The 22,976-nt window shown below is 37.2% G+C and overlaps 1 protein-coding gene across 1 annotated transcript in view; it reads right to left on the bottom strand.

The window, feature by feature from the left end:
* Positions 1-3,661: 3,661 nt before the first annotated feature.
* Positions 3,662-22,976, bottom strand: part of LOC140243862 (transmembrane protein 198-like) — a 175,553-nt gene continuing 156,238 nt past the window's right edge. The window contains exon 5 of the mRNA XM_072323535.1: positions 3,662-4,669. Coding sequence (XP_072179636.1) covers positions 4,445-4,669 — 225 coding nt within the window. The 3' untranslated portion in view covers positions 3,662-4,444. The remainder of the gene's footprint in view (positions 4,670-22,976) is intronic.

Consider the following 22,976-nt stretch of genomic DNA (forward strand, 5'->3'; position numbering starts at 1 on the left):
GCGTATACATACATTGTGCGCGCGCACACACACATACCATAGGGTCCTACACTGTCAGCTACACACAGTGTATTACTGTTATGTAGAGTACACGTTAACTGTCATTCCGCGAGGTTCGTTCAACTCTCCACTCAGAGGGAATCAACCAATCAGAAACGCGTATTCGCGACAAACTGAAATTTCGTCAAAAATTAACTGTACAATGCAATGATTTATTCGCCAACCTGACCCGTTCATAGGATCAGTCCACATAAAGTCATTATGTTTACATAGAATGATATTTCCTCTTTCATTTTATACCTCTTCCATTTTGGTCCACCTTAATTTCGTTGGTCTAGTGTACCCCTTAAGAAAAATGAAAAATATGCAAATTTTGTGTTTCATAATTTTCTTGTTCAGTATATTGTATTTGTCATAACCTTTTAAGTGGTTGAATTTCATCAAAGTACAACTCTTCAGCTTTTTATCGATGTATAAATTATGAAATTTGATAATGTCGTTTAGATTTACAGACACTCTAAAAATGTGGTCTCCCAGCTCATTACGTATTCATGTCTGCGAGGTCCATGCATACGCGTACGATAAATGCGAAGGCTTTTCAGGACCTTGCGGTCTGACTGACTGGTAAGTATGTTTTTCAATAGGTAACCTTCCCTAGCCTTACCAAACACAATTTCATCCATGTTTTCATGAACATCTTCAAGAAAGAATTCTCATGCCACAGCAAGCTGGATGGTTCATATTGTAATCACTCATAAAAAAGGCAAATATGAATTCATGCTCCTTATACATTGAGTCGGAAACTCAGGTGATACTCCTTTCTAAGTGCCTTTTCAGGAGTTAAGAAAATTTGCACTGATTCTTATCAATTTCAACCAGAAATCAGGTGATTTATATCAGGAATCATGAATATTTAAAGATACTTCCTGCAAAATTGAAGTTGGGTGAGAGGCGGCAGAGGCAGAAGAGACTAGAAATGTTGCTATGGCGACTGGTATGCCTCCGTCATAATGCATGATTCTCCTAATAGATCTATAGTACATCTTGACAATGTGTGATGACAGTTTAACATAATTAGCAAAATGTTAAAAGGACACAATTGTCACAAATGTGTTGAATGTTCACTTACCTTGAACTGGGTTTAATTGCATGATTTGAGGATTTTTACTTGACTTTTGACTCTTATACAGTTTTATATGCATTGAGTAATTTTCAAGGGATGGAGAAAAACTACAATTTCAGTATTAAATAGTAAATTGTTAGCATTTTAACCTAGCATTTGACCCTTGACCTTTGACCCTAATATTCCTCCCAATACAATAACTGTCAGGCAGAACATGCATAAATATGTACTATGTTTCATGATGATACCCCTTGAGGCACTTTCGAGATACGGAGGAAGAAGTGAAATTTACCCCTTTCACATGACCTTTGACCTTTTTGGTGAAAGACTTCCCAGTGAATCTTTATTATGTCAAATGATTGGATTCTGGTTGAGATTAGTCAAGGGAAAAGAAACCAAACACTCATGTACAATTTTCAAATTTCTTCTGCATTTACAAGGAGACATACACTCCCCGTCAAAATCACAATGGTTATTATCTATCGCAAATATTTTTTATTATGCAGGGCTAGGGAATGTGTGGTTAGCACAAGGGGGTGGATTTAGTGCTGCATGGATTTCACACACCTCAAAAGTTAGACTTTTTGATATGTTTATTCAAGAGTGGAGAGCAGCAACATGGTCAAATAGAATTTGTACAAATTATAGAATGTTTAAGGATAATTTGATGTTAGAGAAGTATTTACAAGTCTTGTGTAAGAAAGATTATATTACATTAAGTAAATTCAGATGTAGATCTAATGGATTACCCGTTAATAAGGGCAGGTTTGATGCAAGCCTGACAGATGAATTGCATTGTACTATTTGTTCATCCGATGATATAGGGGATGAATTTCATTATATTTTTGTTTGTCCCTTTTTCAACAAAGAGAGATTATTGTATTTACCAAGTAGCTTGACGGCCAGTAGACCAAGTGCATTACATATGGCCAAATTATTCAATTCAACTAATGCTTGCCATTTGAAAAAACTAGCCAAATTTGTCAGAATTATTATGTTTCAGTTCTCTTCAATACCAAAGAAGAAAGACAGTATTTTTGTAGAAAGTAAAGTAGATGTGAATGTTTGTACACGTAGTGGTAGAGTAGTTAAACGTCCTTTACACCTTGTTTTGTAAACATATTTATTTATATCTGTTATTTTCACACGTACATGTACATTATCACTTATATTTTTGTATTCATATATTGTAAATATGTTTGTACTCTCATACCCCGAGAGGGGGTCGATAGAGTCAATAAAATCTTACAAAATCTTACAAATCTTGTGTAATACATGTATACACTAAGTTTCAAGAAAAATCCTGCAGGCATTGCATAAATATGAGGGGAAAAAGTGAAATTTTGAGGAATTAACCTTGACCTTGACCTCTGACCCTTGATCCTATGACCCCAAAATTCCCTACATAATCACTTTCAGTCAGTACATGCATATGTACTAAGTTCTATGAAGATATCTTGAACCACATCTGAGATATGGAGAAAAAATTGAAATCTTAACACTTTCACTCGACCTTTGAACTTATGACTCAAAACTCTGTCTAGAGAATCTTCATTTGGTAGTACATGTATTCACTAAGTTTCAAGAAAATACCTTTAGGCATTGCATAGATATGGGGGAAATAGTGAAATTTTAAGCACTTGACCTTGAGCATGGGCCTCCAAAAGTTGATAGGTACAACTTCGCCCACACATACATACACATGCCAAGTTTCATTAGGATACCTCAAACGTTTTTTTTTTAGTTACGCCGTCCACAAAATCGATTACGGACAGATGGACGGAAGGACGGACGGAAAGACGGACAACCCGAAAACATAATGCCTCTGGCAACACTTCGTGGTGGAGGCATAAAAACAGGAGTGAATAATCCCATCGCACAGGGAGTGGAGCAACCATATTCATGACTACCAGTACTCAAATGCTTTCTTCACACTCATAAATTTACAAGAATATCATGACACTATTTTATTGCACTGCAACAAATGTGACACAAGCTTATGACTTCTGTTTTTTTGTTTTCAAGATTGAGATCAAAAGATTTAGCATTACATCATTGAAGATGATTGTAACAATTTGGCAGTACTTCTTTTGAAATACATATAACATGAATACAGACTTTTCACACAATTCAAGAGAGGTTTGCAATTCTGGAATTTGCAATGATTTCATTTACAAAGGCAACAGACAGGAAACAACAATTAAGTTGTGAATATTCAAAATGTCACTGCAGTCACTGCAATTTATTGCAATTTACAGTGCTTGCAAACACCATGATGAAATGAGAGACAGAATTAGCAAATTGATGTTAACAGAAATGTTTCAAATCGACGGAGAGCTGAATGATAGTTGTATCACACCATTACAAGGGACTTTACTGCTACAATGTACATCTCAACTTGAGGCGAAATTGCTGATGTCTTCATATGTATGGCAGTCAGCTGATCTATAAGACTCCGTTTACAGTGAGTGAAAGGGTCGGGCTCGGCCACGGCCGAGCCCGGCCCTTTCATTTCACTGTTAACACGCAAAAGGCCAGCTTTGTTGTGTACAACACACAAAAACAACATGCATGACAGGAAGCTTGTTTTTTCTTCTCCTTCATCTTCCATGAACAGTGTGTTTCAAACAAGCAAGCATACTGTTTAATTCAATTTTAAATCATGCATTTAGTTAAAAGTAAGATCTTAATTTAAAGAAAGTTAGCAAACATTGTTATCGTGTATATCTGGCCCAATTTGCATTTTTATATTTAAGCTGGCAATGCTGGGTAAGCGAAACTGTGTAACATTTATACTCTGGCTCACTAACATGTTGGAGAATGCTACCAGTCATTAACTGAGTCCATGCAAGTTTACAATCTCCAAACCATAGAAGCAATATTCCAGTTTATTTTGTTGTAAAGTGTTCAGTTTTTGTTGTCTGGAAGTCCTCTGCAGTTTTCACTTTTCCAGTAAGTTAAATATATGAGCTACTTTCTTGAAAGCCCCCAAACTGCTGCTTTATGCTGACACTCAGTTGATAGCTGCCCTGATCTCTATGACCAGGACAATGACTGGTGATGTAGGTCACAGAATCATGGCAACTGGATTATTGAAAAATTAGAGAATACAAGGCTCATTAAGTTTGTTGCCTTGCGGTTCATCAAGCATTCTTCAGTCTATGTACAGTGCAGATAAGGTATCCTCCTTGTGGGTCCAAACAAACTGAAGTGAGCATACTGGAATTTTCAATCTATCCCTTCAATATAACAAGAAGCAGTGCAAGTGAATTACTTTGTACATCAGAATCCCTTGTATCTGATGGGTGGTTGCCAGAAATGCTATACCTCAACAATCTCAGCTTCGTCTACCTTGGTCATGCCCTCAACAGAATCAATGGTTTTGGTTGGAATCTCATCCATGGTGGTTTGCAGGGTGGTCATAGTGTCAGTATTGGTGTCAGTGAAGGAAGCAGCAGGGACTGCTGGCTCAGGTGGGATGTGCTGGATGGAGGCAATGCGCTGCATCTCTGGTGACAGGTGGTCTTGGATGCTTTGCAAGTAGCTCTGTTGTGGATTAATGTAGAAAAAAATAAGATACGAAATGATAACTTTACAATCACACAACCACAAAAACTTCATTCTTATTTCTTCTCTTTCCTTCCTGCTTTGTGATTTATACATTGTAGGTGTGAAGCAAGTACGGAGTACTTCAATGTGGCTAGATGAGTACCCCCAAAACAAAGCAGGATACACTAATTGACACCAATGTTATTTTATTTCCACTGATTCCATTACACACATCTGAATAAATGAGGTACTTGAAGGGTACCACTGGGCAAAGGACTTTGTGTGTTTGGTATATGATAGACACACCACTCATAAACATGAAGTGTGACTATTCCATCTAAAAATTAATACCAACTCAACAAAAGGACAATATCTGTTCAATCTTCTGTCAGGTGATGCTCCATAATGATACCATCTCTCCATGCATTTCATGCAGCATCATGGATCAGTATATCACTGGCCCCTGCATGCACCAGTCAAAACCAATGCATGTGCATGCATTATAATAGTTAGCCTGTACCTACTCTATCTGTGTGCTTGTTACTAATACTTCAAAGTACTATAATACTGTTGTGCTGCCTGAAATTTCCTTCTGATATTGAAAGTATGAGACTCTATATTTCTAATGCCTGGAACTGTGATTAGTCATTTACAGAAATTTATAGATTTCAAACCTTAACAACGAAAACCTTAACAACGAATTCTGCATCACCACATCAAATTGAAAGGGTATGCATTGGTAGCAGTTCCACATATTGTATTTCTGTTCATCAGAACAGCCACAATTCAGTCATCCTCTTCATTGAGTTGTAAAGAAGACTTTTCTTTTAAAGAGAGAAGGTTTACAGGTTTTTTCCAAGTATTTCTCACTTGTATGAATTAATTCAATTTTCTTTACGGTCATCAATGGAGAGTTTTTCTTTTTGTTTCTTCAACAGTGCATGTTTATCAACTGCTTTCTTGAACCTTTCTTCAAAGTAAGAATATGCACCATGAGCATTATGCACAGTTTCAACATCATCCCAAATGATTTAATTTACATCTTCAACAAATTCACTCAAGATTACTTTATCAAAAGAGAATTTATTCTACTAAATACAGTCATGACAAGGGGTAGATAGTGTTCCCTAGGAGGTATAGGCAAAACACCAGACTGACCAAGTTTTTTCATCCTTTCGTTACGTAATGACTAAATCTATGTTGTTGTTGTTATTTTAAAGATCGAAAGAAGAGAGAGAGAAATGGGGCCCTATACAAATAATTTGCCCCAGACAGCACTTATAACATAAAACAAACATTATAGATCTTTAAGAGATATAAACAAGAATATTAAATGCATACCAAGTCTCCTCGAGGGAGCTCATATCGTCTCCACGAGGGAGCTCATATTGTCTCCACAAAGGAGCTCATAAAGTCTCCACGAGGGAGCTCATTATTGTCTCCATAAAGGAGCTCATTACGTCTCCACGAGGGAGCTCATATGATATTGATGAATACCTCATATTATTCTTCAGACAAACTCAAATAACTACACAATACACGCGCGCGTGTACCGCACACTAACTCATCCACGTGCACACACTCAACCACATACACACACCTTCAACCACGCACAGACACATCCATATCATGGTTCAACCCAAAATAATGTACAGTATTTAAATAGAGCACACACACAATGATATGTTTTTTACAAAATAGATAAAATTACTATAACTGTATCATTGTTTCGAAAGAAAGAAGAAGAAGAAAAAAATATATATATACAGTGTTTCTATCAAGGAGCTCTAAGGCGTTGATATAGAAAAATATTTGCATATACAGAAAAATATTTGCAGTGTTTATATCAAGGAGCTCTAAGGCGTTGATACAGAAAAATATTTGCAGCAAACAACGGAGAAATATGATACAGATATAATCCTGGAATCAAAGACGTATGAGTATACCTGCGGGCTTCAAGCCCCCAAAAATAAAAAAGTACAATTTAGTGCCAGAAAGTAGGAGTCATAATAATCTTCAAAATAAATTCAAACCACAGATTTAAAGTATTAATTAGGTGCAGGTGACTCATACGAAAGGGGATTAACAAATATTTTTAAGTTGTTCTCACCACAAAAATGATGAAAGGTGTATCATTTATAAAATTACACTATAGGTATATGAACGAAAGGATCCCCTGTTCTTGCTAGGGAAACGCACGCAAGGAACGTAAGACAATATACATGTATACATTTTATATAATAGAGACCCATTGAGGGAGATGCCGGGATCTGCAGCAGCGAGTGACTCCCCAAACCCGCTTGCTGCAGATTCCGGCACCTATAGGCAATCTATGTTTGATGAAGTTGTGCGCATGACTCTGGCCTGACCATCAATAACTTGCACTAAGTTGCAGCCATCAAGCAAGTCTACAAGGCACTTCATTTGCCAGAAATTCATATTTTATCTTGTTACAATCAATATCACCATGAATAGAATGTATGTCATCAGAACTGGACGAAAGAAATCAACCTCAGTTCAGATCAGTGATGTGATTGTCAGCTATGCATTTGTTTTGAGAATTTCAAAGAGTTCACAATCCTTTCTTTATCTGTCTGATTTAAGACAGACATCTATTTTTTTAAGAAAATCTTTTAAGTCAAAACATAAAACGGAATTATCTCTTTGAAAACTTAAAACTGAAACTATGGAAACAAAACTAATTAAAAAGAGAACGCCGTCCTGCTATACATGTAACTGCAGAGGGGCCAGACAAGGGTACTTATTTCCACATTCCAGCAGAACTTTGCATACAAGGCATACACATACTGCCAGAAAAGGCTTCTCTGGCAGGCCTCATGTACCGGAAAAGAGAATGACTAATCGATACCCCATCTCTTCATCTCATCCCACAACCTGTGAGAGTTTCAGGCTGTTTGAACTGGCAATGAGTGATGGGCTTTTTCATGAATTAAATCAATACAGCATGTAGGTTGAGGTGTACGTGCAAGAACTTAATTGGCCTCAAAAACTTAATTCTTGCCATGGTATGAAAACAAGTGATTTCCAAAACAAATTACCAATCTTTTAAAGTTTGTATAAATTGGAAATAAAGTCTGTATTGATGACACTGTGAATCCATCAAGTGCAGCATTTCATTTTTCATTCAAGTGTTTGGCACAATGTGCCTGGTTGATACCATTTGCTGACCAAGGGGTCAGTATCATCCGTCTGTGTGCGTAGGTGGGGGACCACTTCACAGGGTTAGCACTGACTCTTTGTGATGAATGAATGAAGTGGGATCTTTTACATGCATGCATTGTAACTATCAAGGATTCATCTGAAAGTTTGTTCCTAAAGCTACATCCAAAATGTTGATACTTGTACCATATGCTCCGAGTTCTTCACACTCAAATTCCGCTAATTCACTGTTGAAGGGATTGTATAGTTTTGGTTGAGACTTAACTTCAGGTTTCTAATATTTTTGGGTGAGATGACAGAGTGAGAAACATCTTATGAAATATGACAGAGCATGTAATTCCATGAGGAATTCCAACATTTATTTGATGAAAAATGGTTTTGAAATGGCTGAGATGTCCAAAACAAAGTGACCCTAACAGAAGGGCAGCTGAGACCCAGCTTTTATTACAATTGCTTTGTTTTACTTTGTTCTGGATGTCTCAGTAATTCCAAAACTGATTTTCATCAAAAAACTTTGAAGTCCTCTTAGAATGGTATGCTCTGTATTATTCCATATGTGTTTTTTTTTTTTGGCACTTCGCAAAAAGTTAAAAGCCCAATCCTTATCGCCACAAATACTGTACCATCCCTTTAACTGCAATCTCCAAAAGAAAGAAGTATCAACACACCAGTGACTTTGAAATTCTGCAGCTCGCCTTTCAATGCTCACTCACAAAAATTCAAACCCTAATCTATATCTCCAGTTCTAAGGTCTCTTCACTGGTTCCCTGTGAAGAAATAAATCTCCTTTAAAATCCTTTTGCTGATATATCTTCCCCCAATTACATGTATATGAGTAAATCAGTCACATGCAGGTGCACTTATATTTCATGTACCAAAAGTGAAACGCACATTGGGTGATTGAGTATTTTTTCTTTACACGTCTCAAACTTTGAAATGATCTCCCAAGACTATTTGTCAAGTTTTCACAATCAAGGCAAGTTTAAAGGGTGTGTACAGTTCTGGTCGAGGTGAGGATTTAGCTTTTAACGTTTTGCGAGATATTCAGAAATCACTCTATGATATGTCAAAGAGCATGCAGTTCTAAGGGGTATCAAATGTTTATTCGATGAAAATCGGTTTTGAAATGGCTGAGATATCCAAAAACAAGGTGAAACAAAGAGATCCTAATAAAGTTGTGGCATGTCGCCTTTTATCATTAGCACTTTTTTGGATATCTCAGCCATTTGAAAACCAATTTCCATCCAATAAACGTTGAATCCTTCTTAAAATTACATGCTCTTTCATATTTCATAAAAGGCTTTTCATTATCTCACTTAGGGGCAATTCCACGGTAACTAGGACACAGGTGCCAAAAATTCAAAATGATATTTGTTTCAAACACCATACATTTTCAGACAGTACTTGAGTTGAAGTTTTAAGAATCATTATGTTTTTCAATAAAAGCGGCCATTTTGATTTTCAAAATGGCTGCCAAAATATGCCTATAACTCAATGGTGAAAAGAGTGTATTGTCGCATAACTTACTCTCTGTATATCCACTTTATTAGTACTCTAAACAACAATCTTTCATATGTATGCAGTTACCAGAGAAGTCTTTTACCACAAGATAGAAAAAAAAAGCTGGTAGCTTTAAAGAATTTGATAAAAACTGTTAATTACTTTGGTAATGATGGATGTAACGTCAGTTACCAAAAACAAGGAATTTTTAAGTTTATTCATCAAAGGAAGTGAGCTGTATGATGTAACTTGGGATTTCTAATGTATGCCCATATGCCTTTATTTTGATACCAGAAATAAGGATACTTGGCATACTGGAGAGTCAAAATGAACACTACAAAATGTGTAACGTCAGTTACCGAAACGTCATACACGAGTATGTAACGTCAGTTACCATGACAGTAATTACAACTGAGGCAAATTTTTTGACTTTTGGCCATTTCAATACATCTGGGAAGTCAACTTACAACAAAGAGCAGCAATCCCTTTCATAGGAAATGATGCCATTACCATGGTATGTCCATGGATATTTTTTTAAATTTTATTTTATTTCTAAATTCATTTATTCATTCATTTACCACGATTATCTTTTTTTTTGGGGGGGGGCGGCTTGAGCTTTCGATTTTTGATTCAGCACAAGTTTAAGGTTAAATCATCTGGAAGTTTAGTTTGCCACATGCAGTATATGCACTCAAATTAGTACATTCCCAGTCCTACGGGATGATAAAGCTACCAAAGTTTGTAGGCCTAATCAGTGACATGATTGCATGTTAACCACATTTTCTATAAAAACAAAAAACAAACTTCTGCTCAGCTGTATACCAACAGTTTAACAATCTTCACCAATGTTTACTTTTGCTGGCATTTTTTTTTTTTCAGGAAGCTTAGTCAAGTTTCTACCTCAAGGCAAATGCACAAACAGATATTTCTTCTCTTGCACTTAAATGTGTGGTGTAGTTAACATGGCTCATCTTCTATTATGGTACGTAAGGCATGTACTCATTATTGTTTGAAACTTAACACTGATGTTGCTCAAAGTGAGAGAGGATTCTATAGGGTTTTTTAAAAAAATTGTTCATACAGTGTGTATTTGTTGATTACTTTATTCTATTCACGCAGAGACATTTTGTAATACAACACATGATAATTATGAACAGGAAGAGTTTTTTATATTGATTTTAGTATTCTTTCGTTACAAAGTCTGATTTCTTGGTATCTCGAATGTATTTGCAAGCCGTGATATATCAGTGAAAAGGAAAAGAAAAACAATTAAATTACTTCAAGCTAGGAATAAAATAATGCTCTTTTGACCAAAAAAGCATTTATTTTTCTTCGTCACAGAGAAATATTAAAAGTGCGACACTTTTCATTGAAATCAATTGATGATGGAGATCATCAGGAGTAAGATAAAGAAAAGAAGGAGAAATATATCACAATAGATTTCATACATATTTATGCATATTTATGAGTTGATACATGTTTTTTTCCCCATGACCTGGAAGATATTTTGATATTATTTTCAAGCACAAAAATATCCATGTTTTGTGTAGTACTGCAAGGTATTATGGGTGGAGCACTCTATGTAGATAAAAACTTTCCTGTTCATCAAAAAACAAACAAACAAACAAACAAAAAAGCCCTTAGTCATGTCAATATATTTAAACTTGGAACTGCTTAATCTATTACTGGCTCTGTGTAATCATAAATGTTGAATAAAAATTCAATCTTCAGACAAATGTCAAGAAATATCCTCTTGTTCATTTACATTATTTTTGCCCAACTGTGCTATGGCATGGGGGGGGGGGGGGTGCCCCCTAAGGGCCCACCCAATATTATTTGTGTCTTTAGATTTTGTTTTAATTTGTTGCTGTAGTTGCCTGGGATTGTCACTGGTACATTGCAGCAGTATAATAACCTGTTAAATAAATTAGTTCTATGTAAACCCCACGGCAAAGTATGTGTACTGTAACGTCAGTTACGTAACGTCAGTTACTGACATGTTTACCTTTAAGTTTTCATAGAACACAAAGAAAATGGACTACTGTTTCATTTCATTGTGTATTTATGACTGATGAACCGAGGTATGACTCCATATCAACCAAATCATTCTGAATGGTCAGAATTATGAAATATCACATAGCTATTCCCAATCAAGATTTTGCATGTGTAAACCCTATGGCAAATGTAAGCGTAACGTCAGTTACGTAACGTCAGTTACCGTCATGCCTTCACTGAAATTGGCATGGTGGTAAAAGGAGACAACTAAAGTGCACATTATTTTGCACACCTGTTCCTAAGAACCTAGGTGTATTGCCATATTAAACACATAAAGGCTCAAAGTCAGGGACATGAGATATTTCCATTTACACCTACACCATAATTTCCCATGTCCTTTTTCCGTAACGTCAGTTACCGACACATTTTCACTTGCTATGTGATAAGAAATGCAGTTTGAGAGAAAAACTTTCCACCTATTTCTTCATTCTCATGAACTTATTCATCAATGCTAATTGCAAGCCCAAGGTGCTTTCATTCACAAAACTACAAGGTAAACAATTTCATGAAAATCCTTACGTGTAACGTCAGTTACCGTGGAATTGCCCTTAGGAATGTTCAAAACATGAATCCCCACCTCAGCCAGTACTGTACAGTCCCTTTAAGGACGTTCCTCAGTTGAGTTTGTGCGCATCCTAGCTGCGCAGGTTGGCAGTGACGTAACAAAGAGCGTAGAAGCGCACTCACGAGTGATGAGCTGAGCTAGCTGAGCTAAGCAGCTGCTAGTATATCGAGCCAGAGTGTGGTACGTACAGATACCCGACAGCTCCCCACCGCGGCCGTGCCGGGTGGCCTCGCTCGGCTCGCATGCCGACTGTACGCGTTACAATCTGTACATACTATGCAAAGTTCAGCTGTCCGAGCCGCATATATATGGTCATGGTAGCACAACACTGCATCAACATGGTAAAGTGGAGTGCTAAGGTACCTAGGGCCTATAGGCCCTAGATGGAGACTAGTCTACTAGATCTGTTAAAAACAGCAACAACAACAACACAAACATGTGACACACATTTTATCTTTAGGTCTAGCAACCAAAACAATATGAGTATCTCTGTTAAAATCTAATTAGATCTAAACTTGTCATTACTAATACAAAATATTGTTTTTTTTCTAATTTTTTGGTTACAAAATACAAGGTCACGAAAGTATTATCAAACAAGAATTTATCACTTTCACCATTAAGATATTGATTTTTGATTACCAAATCTGGTGTAACAAAAGGAGAATCAAAGAATTATTATTTATTTATTTTTTTTTTTTTGGGGGGGGGGGTACTCAGGGTACATCTCCTTAGTTTACAATTTACACATACTTTACAAACCACTGCAGCAACCAACACATGCAATCTACAATCAACGTCATTATATTAAGATTTGTTTTTCCTTCGGAGGACCATCAGACTAATGCCAAAACTCCCATTTCCTTATATTTATTCTTCTTTCTCCATTATCACTTTCTGCACATGGTTACAGCAAGTGGGTAAAATAAACAAACAAGCATGTCAATGTGGAGTTTTCCACGCTTGTGTCCACATAATATCATTATGGCTGTGTAAGGGAAATAATAACAAAACCGCATGCACATGGACCTTCCTTTCTGAATATTTTTTTCACCATATCACTGCAATTGTGACACTTTTTTGGTGGGTTTAAAAAAAGAAAGAAAAAAAAAGGGGGTTTTGAGTGAGCCTCATAAGATTCATGCATCCTCAAGCAGGGTATATCCTAGTCTAGCGGGCGACGTATTTTTAGCCTAAATCAATCCTTGATTGCCAGTCAAAAGAGGGCGCGATGGTGGGGGAAGTCAAGTCAACTAAAAATATGTCTAGTAAGAAATCTCCGAATAGAGGTGTGGAACCGGGCGTGGCAATACAGTTGCCAGTCTCCAATATCGAAGTTTCATTGGCTGAGCACCAATGTCAATCAAATTACATTGCAGAGCCCAAAGGAATTCTAGTCTACTCTCCTAGGTATGATACAGATTGTCTTTCAGTAAAAATAGAATTTTCCTGTCTCTTTCACATTATTATAGCATTTTGTCATTCTTTCCCATTCATTTTGAGGTGTAGAACATCTTACCTTACTTCAAAAGAGAATGATAGCAGTCAATGCAACTACATACATTTGAAAATATCCACGAGGGTTCTGCACGTGGCAACTACTCCAAAATTACTGCCGAATGCAAACCTCTCACTGTTGTTGTAAAGTCTACGAGATATTCACTGTGACTGTCGGTTTTGAAAGTGCAATTTATGAATTTTTCCCATCAGTAATTTTGTTCACTTTGAAATACTCTATATTTTTATACTAAATCTATTAAGATATTTGCTAAACATTAATAAATCTGCCGTCAAGATAACAATCTCTATTGCCAAGCACCATCTACATTAAACAGGCATTTTGTGGGTGATCACACTGTCATAGGAAAACCTGTCCGTGCAAAACTCTCTCTGGAGAATCTTCATTTGGTAGTTCATGTATACACAAAGTTTCAAGAAAATACCATCAGGCATTGCGTAGATATGGGGGAAATAGTGAAATTTTGTGCATTGGACCATGACCTTTTGACCTTTGACCTTGAGCATGTGTGCCCCAAAAAAGTAGGCATAACTTCATCAACTCATACATATACATGCCAAGTTTCATTACGATACCTCAAACGGTTGTTTAGTTACGTTGTTCACAAAATTGAAGGGGGATTATCGTTTCTGTAGATTACAATATATGAGGGTGGGAAGGGGCTGATAATGATCAAGGGTGTACACAGTAGTCTTTCAGAAGGTATCATCAGTACACGCATGCGTGACATTTTTTTTTTTTTTTTTTTTTTGGGGGGGGGGGGGGAGCCCTTAGGTGGCCTCTTGTAATAATTGTTTCTATTCATATGTCACGCATGGCTCATCATAATGATGTCATAGATGACTATGGGAGCATACAGCGGAGAGGGAGAAATTGTTAATGTTTCCATTAACAATGCAATAATATTTGCAAATTGTACAATTGTATTTCAGTTCACCAGTGAGTGCATGGGGTGTTTGTGTATTTTCCACATCTCTCTCTTTCTCTGGTGTATATGCCTGTTTTCGTTCAATTTTTACTGCGTAATATCATACCTTTTGATATTGATATTCAATTCAATTCAAATTTAATTTCATTTTTCGAAAAGAACAAACATTTAATTTTTTTGGTAAGAGAGAATAAGGTTGCATAACCAAAACTAAGTAAATTGAGAAAAATATAATTGTGGAACCTTGGAGTAACAATAACAAAACATTACAGTCTTCGGTTTCAAAAAGTAGTTCATTTCATTTTCGGAATTTGAACTTTATTTTGTTTTTGGATCAATGATCTTTCAAATACCTTCGACAAAGAAAATGAAAGAACCCAGTATTAATAAAATCCTGTCAAGAAAGATGGGAAGAGTTTATTTCTGACAGAACTAAACAAATAAGTATTTACGTAATCAACAAGAACTTTCCTCTAAACGAGATATTTCTGGTGAAAACGGTGCCAGATGCTTCAGTTGAGTCACACGGATCTTTGGCGCTTTGGACTCAGTCATAGATTTTGCGTGTTGCGCCCCACTTTCCTAACATGTCGTTTTTGTGCATCATCCACATACTGGTTGGTGTTATTCAATTTAGCTTCACATTTTTCTGCACAGACATGCATTCCGAATGGACAAATTGAAGAGATGTCCTCATCTACATAATTATTTGTGTGGAAAATGTTAATCAGCATCGACTTCCCTTTACTATACCTGTGTCGCCATCATTAAGCCTTCTGTAAGACTGGCGTCTCGTAATTCGTGATTGCAAAGAATGCAACATATTTCCCCTGGCCTTTGGCTTTGCAGGAATCATTTTGTGTCGCAGATCCTCTCTTTCCCCTTTCACAAGAAATGTTCCACGGACGGGATTTCCTGTGACAGTGTGATCACCCACGAAATGCCTGTTTAATGGAGATGGTGCTTGGCAATAGAGATTGTTATCTTGACGACAGATTTTATTAATGTTTAGCAAATATCTTGATAAAGTTAATATGAAAATATAAAGTATTTCAAAGTGAACAAAATTACTGATGGGAAAAATTCATAAATTACACTTTCAAAACCGACAATCACAGTGAATATATATATATATATATATATATATGAGGAAATGTAGTGTACAATGTACATGTATGTACCATAAATGCAAAACCAAACTCATTCATAATACTTTTTGAACAGAAATGTCTTGAATATCTCGTAGACTTTACAACAACAGTGAGAGGTTTGCATTCGGCAGTAATTTTAGGGTAGTTTCCACGTGCAGAACCCTCATGAATGTTTTCAAATGCATGTAGTTGCATTGACTGCTATCATTCTCTTATTTGAAGTAAGGTAAGATGTTATACACCTCAAAATGAATGGGAAAGAATGACAAAATACTATGATAATGTGAAAGAGACAGGGATATTCTATTTTTACTGAAAGACAATCTGTATTATACCAAGGATGTTTTATACATTGGAGTTCCAACTGGCTGTGATTATTCAAACAGTTGTCAGATTTCTATTGATGTACAAAGGAATTCCACAGGTGCACTTGTGCCTTTGATGATCGATGTTCCTTGCCGCCGTCTTGCTCAGCATTCTGAAGAGTAATTATGAACGTTATCATAATTTTGGCCATATTTTGCTTATCTATTTATGAAATGAAATGAAATGAAATTAATGATAAAGCATGTAAAACAAAAGACTTTTCCGTCCAGAAATTTGCGCAAAAGTGTAAATCTGAGCTGTATCATGTGAAAATGTTTAAAACTGTTCCATCCTTGAAAGCTGGTATTATCACTTTTCCGCTTAGTTTCCAGAAATGAAACTAATAGGGAATAATCTTCAAGTATAATTCTTTATTGATAGATATATGAGATTAGTGCCCGCATATGCCCAGTCAAGTAATTTTCATCTTCATTTCAGCATTTTTTGCTCAATTTCTATTCGCGCATCCTCATGTTTGTACCACCTACCTTTTATAAGAAGAGATAGCGAAAAGTAATCACCATCACAAAGAAATATCTTCCTTTGAAAGTGGCTAGTGATTATGCAATGAGACACGAGTCAATTGTCTTCCTATCTGCGTGGCAGATCCTGTTTTGCACATGCTTCAAATATTTTTGAGCGGCGGCTTCGAACATCTAGCAAAGGAAATAAGACGGTTGTGACTCCATTCTCTAGAACCTCCTTGATTATACCTAGGAGAGTAGACTGGAATTCCTTTGGGCTCTGCAATGTGTTTTGATTGACATCGGTGCTCAGCCAATGAAACTTCGATATTGGAGACTGGCAACTGTATTGCAACGCCCGGTTCCACGCCTCTATACTGAGCTTTCTTACTAGACGTATTTTTAGTCAACTAGACTTCCACACTGTCGCGCCCTCTATGACTCGTAATCAAGGACTGATTTAGGCTAAAAATACATCGCCCGCTAGACTAGATATATCCCTACATTGGTTCCTGGCCAGATTTGGGAGTCTTATGATGATTTCTGTCACAAGGAGGCTCTGCCAGCACTGAAACGAACATATAAACCCCCCATTTTTACAATTGTTCTACATTAAGTAACCCTTCTTCAACAATTTGATAAAGTTTCGTAAAAATGACATGGGTTTTGAATGTACAGCATGACATTTATGAACCCCACCTAATCAGGGCACCCACGATAGGTTTATAACCAGATTTTGGGGTCCCAGGATGATTTCTATCATATGGGGGTGCTGCCAGCACAAAAACTAGAATTATCAATGAAGGTGATTAATACCCCCACCCCTAGTGTTGCTTTATAGTATGTGATGTCATGAGGGCAATGACGTTAATACCAAGTTTGTGCACTTGTCGAATTGGAAGCAGAATAATTTTAGTTTACTGTACAATTACAGAGTTGACACCGAGTTCCACAAGGTTTGGGTAAAAAGTGTGGTTACCATGGCAATGCATTGTCTGATATAAACACAAGGGACATTTTGCATAACTACACTTAAAGACCATCATACACACCAAATTTGACCTTCATAGCTTGAATGGTTTATTTTGATACAAAAATGAGTGGTTACCATGGCAACACATTTTCCTGAAACTAACACATTGGTGTCTTGCAAAACTACACTTCTAGATCATGATACATACTAAATTTGACTTTAATTGCTTGTATGATGGAAAAGTTATTCGATCTGCAAGGTTTGGTAAAATTGTGGTTACCATGGCAACGGTTTGTGTGACAAACACAAAAATTATGTGTTCCACATCTATACCTCAGGGCCATAATGCCTCTCAAATTTGGTTTCAATTGCTTGAAAACTGTGGAAGAAGTTCACTCCACAGGATAAAAAAAAAAAAAATGCAGTTACCATGGCAATGCATTGTCGGATACAAATACAAAGGACATTTTGCAAAACTACACTTAAAGAGCATCATACACACCAAATTTCACCTTCACAGATTAAATGGTTCAATTTGATACAAAAATGAGTGGTTACCATGGCAACATATTTTTCTTATATTAACACATTGGTGTCTTGCATAACTATACCTCCCGATCATCATACATACTAAATTTGACCTTAATTGCTTGAATGATGTGGAAGTTATTCCATCCACAAGGTTTTGGTAAAATTATGGTTACCATGGCAACGCTTCGTCCGACAAACACAAAAATTATGTGTTCCACATCTATGCCTCGAGGCCATAATGCCTACCAAATTTGATTTGATTTTAATTGCTTCAAAACTGTGGAAGTTGTTCACTCCACAAGATTTTGAAGAAAACATGCAGTTACCATGGCAACGCTTTGTCAAGTACAAACACAAAAAGTGTCTTGCATAACTACACCTATAGATTATCATAGATACCAATTTTAAAATTGATTGCTTAAATACTATGGAAGTTATTCAATCCACAAGGTTTTGGTAAAATTATGGTTACCATGGCAACACATTATCCGACAAACACAAAAAACATGTCTTGCACATCTATACCTCAATATCATCATTTACCCTAAGTTTCATTTAAATTGCTTCAAAACTGTGGAAGGAATTCGCGACGCAAAATTTTGCAAGAGACCGACCGACCGACCGCCCGCCCGCCCGACCAACATCACGGTGATTCCTATATACCCCCTTCACACTATGTGTGGTGGGGGTATCAGTAGCACATGAACCCCCACTTTTTATTGTTTTTGTGGAATTAGTAAGCCTTCTTCTACAATTTGGTCAAGTTTCGTGAAAATGACATGGATTTTGAATATACAGCATAAGTTTTATGAACCTTGTCCTTTAGCTCACCCCTAACAGAAAACGTCGATGAGAAGGATTTGAGAGATTTCGGTGTTTTCTGCCACGTGAGGGCGCTGCTTGCTCAAGAATGAATGTGTAAACCCCAACTTTAAAACCTTTTTCTCGTGTTGGGTACCTTTTTCTGCAATTCTGGCAAATTTTGAGAAAATAACATGGATTTTGAAAGAATTATGGGGATTTATGTTTGTCATTGTAGATTTTTTGCCAATCATGGTCTTGATCCTGTAACGCTATTATTTTGCACAGGACGACAGATTAGTCATATTCTTCTAAGTCCTGTAGAAGAAAAACAAGCACGTGAACCTATGGTTTTATTTACATATTTGGGCTTCGGATGGGTCAAAGTTACGGTATGGAAAGTTTGAAGAAAATGACATGGACTTTACTTTAACTGAGGAACGTCCTTAAAACAAAACTCACAACAGACTTGTTCAACCTTTAATCACCTATGCCTTATTTGTATTAGTAATTGCTGATTAATTGCTTCTCTGTCTCTGTGTATCATGTCATGTGTAGTTGGTTGTTTGTACATAAGTGCTTTGAGCATCAAAAGGTGGACCTGTGTGCTATAAAAGTAGCAATCATTACTGTTATCATTCTGGTGTCCAAATCACAGTTAATCTACAATTAACTGTAACACTGTCACATGATTGAAACCTGGAGTTGCAAAGGGTTTCCACCTTTAGTGAAATACCATATGCAACTGCAAATACCACTGGGCAAAAATAAAGTGCATTTTATAGGTTATGCAGGAGGGTCTGGCACATCACTCTTCTTTCAGCAGCTGGTGCCCTCCTGTGGGTCTGCTGTTGCCTAGCAACAGGTACACACTCAAGTTCAAATCCTTTCAGCTCGCCGATTTGTCAAAACAAGATCAGCTTTGAAAACAGCATTTCAGCTTTGTTTTCATGTCATGCAAATGAAATCCAGTAACCTCATAATATCTCATGAACTGCCATACAAAAATGTTCAATCCTAATCGAAGGCAACATAAGATTTCATGAACAATATCCTAGTAAGTCAGAATCATTTTGTTGGATCGCACATTCACAGTATTCTTTCAAAGACAATGTAATCTGCAAAGTCTTTGCGAAGAAATTTTTTTATTCTGATTTTCAGCAACAGTCGTATCCAACAGTTATCTCCTGTCTACACAAAACAAACACGTGCAGTCACAGAATAAGCAATTGGTACACGTACAATGTACTTGTAGAGAGGATTTAAAAGTATTCTATTCACCTTCATATTCAAATTTAAAAGTACACTGTAATCTTAGCAAAATCTTGGCACATCTTTCTCTGCAGACACAGGAGTAGGAGAGAGTATTGCTAGAAATTTCAGAGGGAAAAAAATCATTGCCACAAAATACCTGATATAATCAGTATCATCACTATAATCATGGTGAAAATGGTGTGATGATTCAGCAGCAATCTATGGGCACTGGTCAAAAATTCAGTCAATACATTAAGAACAAACACTCTGTAGTAGTCCAGTTAAAATATGGAATGACCCAAAACAAATTGCAACAGAAACCATTCCACTTGCATTTAACCTGGAAGAGCTATCACAACAACATATTAAAAGTTCCCTAAAATTTGAATGGTAGATCAATGCCTAATTTGCATAAATTCAAAATGGCCGCCATGAAACCTATTAATGCTTATATCGTGGGACATAAAATCCATAGAAAGTCAGGCCTCGAGTTACCTGGGCGGCAAAAGGCAGTTTGCCCCCATGCCCTATCTACTTGCCGCGATGCCTCTCTCAAAATTACCATGCTTACGGCAACTTGTTGCCATCCCCTCTTTTTGGTTTGCCATGATTACCATGCTTACGGCAACTTGTTGCCATCCCCTCTTTTTGGTTTGCCATGATTACCATGCTTACGGCAACTTGTTGCCATCCCCTCTTTTTGGTTTGCCATGATTACCATGCTTACGGCAACTTGTTGCCATCCCCTCTTTTTGGTTTGCCGTGATGCCCTATGTGCCATGTCATCTGTACTCGGCTGGGATATCGATGCAACGCGTACGCATTGTATGTAGAAAGCGCTGAATAGAAAAATGTGAGCACACGCAAATTGCTGCTTGCGTACTGTATACACCGAACGGAATTTCGCATGCGTGAATCCCTGCCGCCTACGGACCCCAGGATGTTTACATCGATCGCCATGGCATCCCCGTGTGTGGCCGGCTACTGGGGAGCGCGAGTAGCTACACATTGCATAACCAGTTTCCAGCCACATACTACTGGTACTGCCCTATTTCGTTTTGAGGCGGGGTAGAATGTGTTCCGTTGTACAATGTCTGCTTCTTTTTCTCTTCTTCTTCATCCGCTTTTCCCTTGCCTCCCAAGTACGAAATGACTTTTAGAGTGTAGTGTGTTTTTTTTTTACGTTATTGCATCATTTTTCTGCAAATAAGAGGTGAGTTTCTGTTCATGTGTTCATGTGCACTGCAGTACCAGTAACAGTAGTGCAGGTGAAAAGCGTTCAAACTTTCTTTCCTGTGACTCGATATATTTCTAGGCCTATTAAAGGAGATCTCATATAACAGAATACTTATAACAAACTATTTTCCAGTCCAAATGAATTAATTTCCTTTGTTTTGTATCGTTTATTGACTGCTGATCCCAAGGATCTCGTCGCGATACCGAGTTTCTACTGTATATTTATTTTCTCGTAGCTTTCGGTGCTGCAAACTTCTGCTAGAGCCTACTTATCGTTTTATTTCTGTCATTTCTCATGCCTCACTTGGTACAATTTCTTCCGTTTGATATCACTTTATCCGTTCCCTTTATACTTTGAAGTATTTAAACGTAATTCTTTCAAGTGTCTCGCACTGTACTATGCATTTTTGTAACGGCGCTTTCTCTGCTTTGCAATATTTCGAAGCCAGTTTGATCCCAGCCGCTTCGGTGTGCTGTGTGTTATCTTTTGTAATGTTTGTGTTGTTGTCAAGAGGTTGTTGATACTTCGTATTTGTGATTTATTTTCCTAGGCATTTATCTCGAGTGATGATGAAGGACGGACGGATGGACGGACGGAAGGACGGACGGAAGGACGGACAGAAGGACGGACGGACGGACAACCCGAAAACATAATGCCTCCGGCACCACTTCGTGACGGAGGCATAAAAATACAATAGTCATACACCTCACAACAAAAAGAACCACATGCTAGCAACCTTCGTAAAGTTAAATCTAAATGTTCATTACCAGCAGAGAATAAGGGGAAAACACGAATGACAGTAAATAGAACTTCTTTAGAAGCGAAGAGATTGTGTAACTATGCAGTCTCTTCGGCTCGAAGAAACTTGACACCCCACCCCTCTCCCCTTCAAAGTGGAAATTTCCACAAAAGCAGGTGCCAGACCCAGGTGCGTACCAGACGAAAGAATGCGCACACTGGAATAAACAACGTGTAAATATCCTGGAAATATCGATCGAAGAACTAGCTCATCAGTTGAATTAAAGGAATCATTGCAAAGATATCATGATTCTACAGCCTTTCTTTTGGCACATAGTAGGAAACATCGAACAGTCGATTATAGTGTACTTGATCGAATATCTTACATGTTCCCTGAATAATAAAAAACAAAAGCATTGATTAATCATTCGATTAAAAATGCAATCACAGAAATACATGAAAGGTCTCGTATGCTCAGACAAATTCTTTATGAGTAGGTCCTATGAGATGCAGCCATCACCCGGTTAGACAGCAAAATCATGACAATTAATTTCAAGCTCATCAAAACTGCGTATTACTTTTCAAAGTTTTGGCAGTCAACATTCGTTCGTGGGTGTTTTTTGTTTTTTGTTTGTTTTTTTTCCTCGTGAAAGAGGTAATGATTTCTTCGTATTGAACATAAAGTGTTACCGTAACTCATCTATGGCGCATTCGATCCATCGAACTTGCAGTAACCTCTAAGGCAGGAACACATGGTGCATTCCTTTAAACTTGAAAGTGAAACCACGCGTTTTGCACATCGGCACATCAACACACAGCGCAGCATTTAACGATCATCGTTATGGCAGACTTTCCGATTCCAGTCAGGGGAAAAGAAATTGGAATACTTCGGAAAATGATGATGTTTAAGATCCAATAAAATGACAAAGCCTGAAAACGATGCATAATTATGTTTTATAGTATACAATAATTGGAAACACCGAACAGAGTTTTGCATTCGCTCACACAAAAGCTCACTTGAGAAGATGAAAGCATTCCCCCTCCC

The sequence above is a fragment of the Diadema setosum genome, chromosome 20, assembly GCF_964275005.1.
Source record: "Diadema setosum chromosome 20, eeDiaSeto1, whole genome shotgun sequence".
Classification (NCBI taxonomy): Eukaryota; Metazoa; Echinodermata; class Echinoidea; order Diadematoida; family Diadematidae; genus Diadema; species Diadema setosum.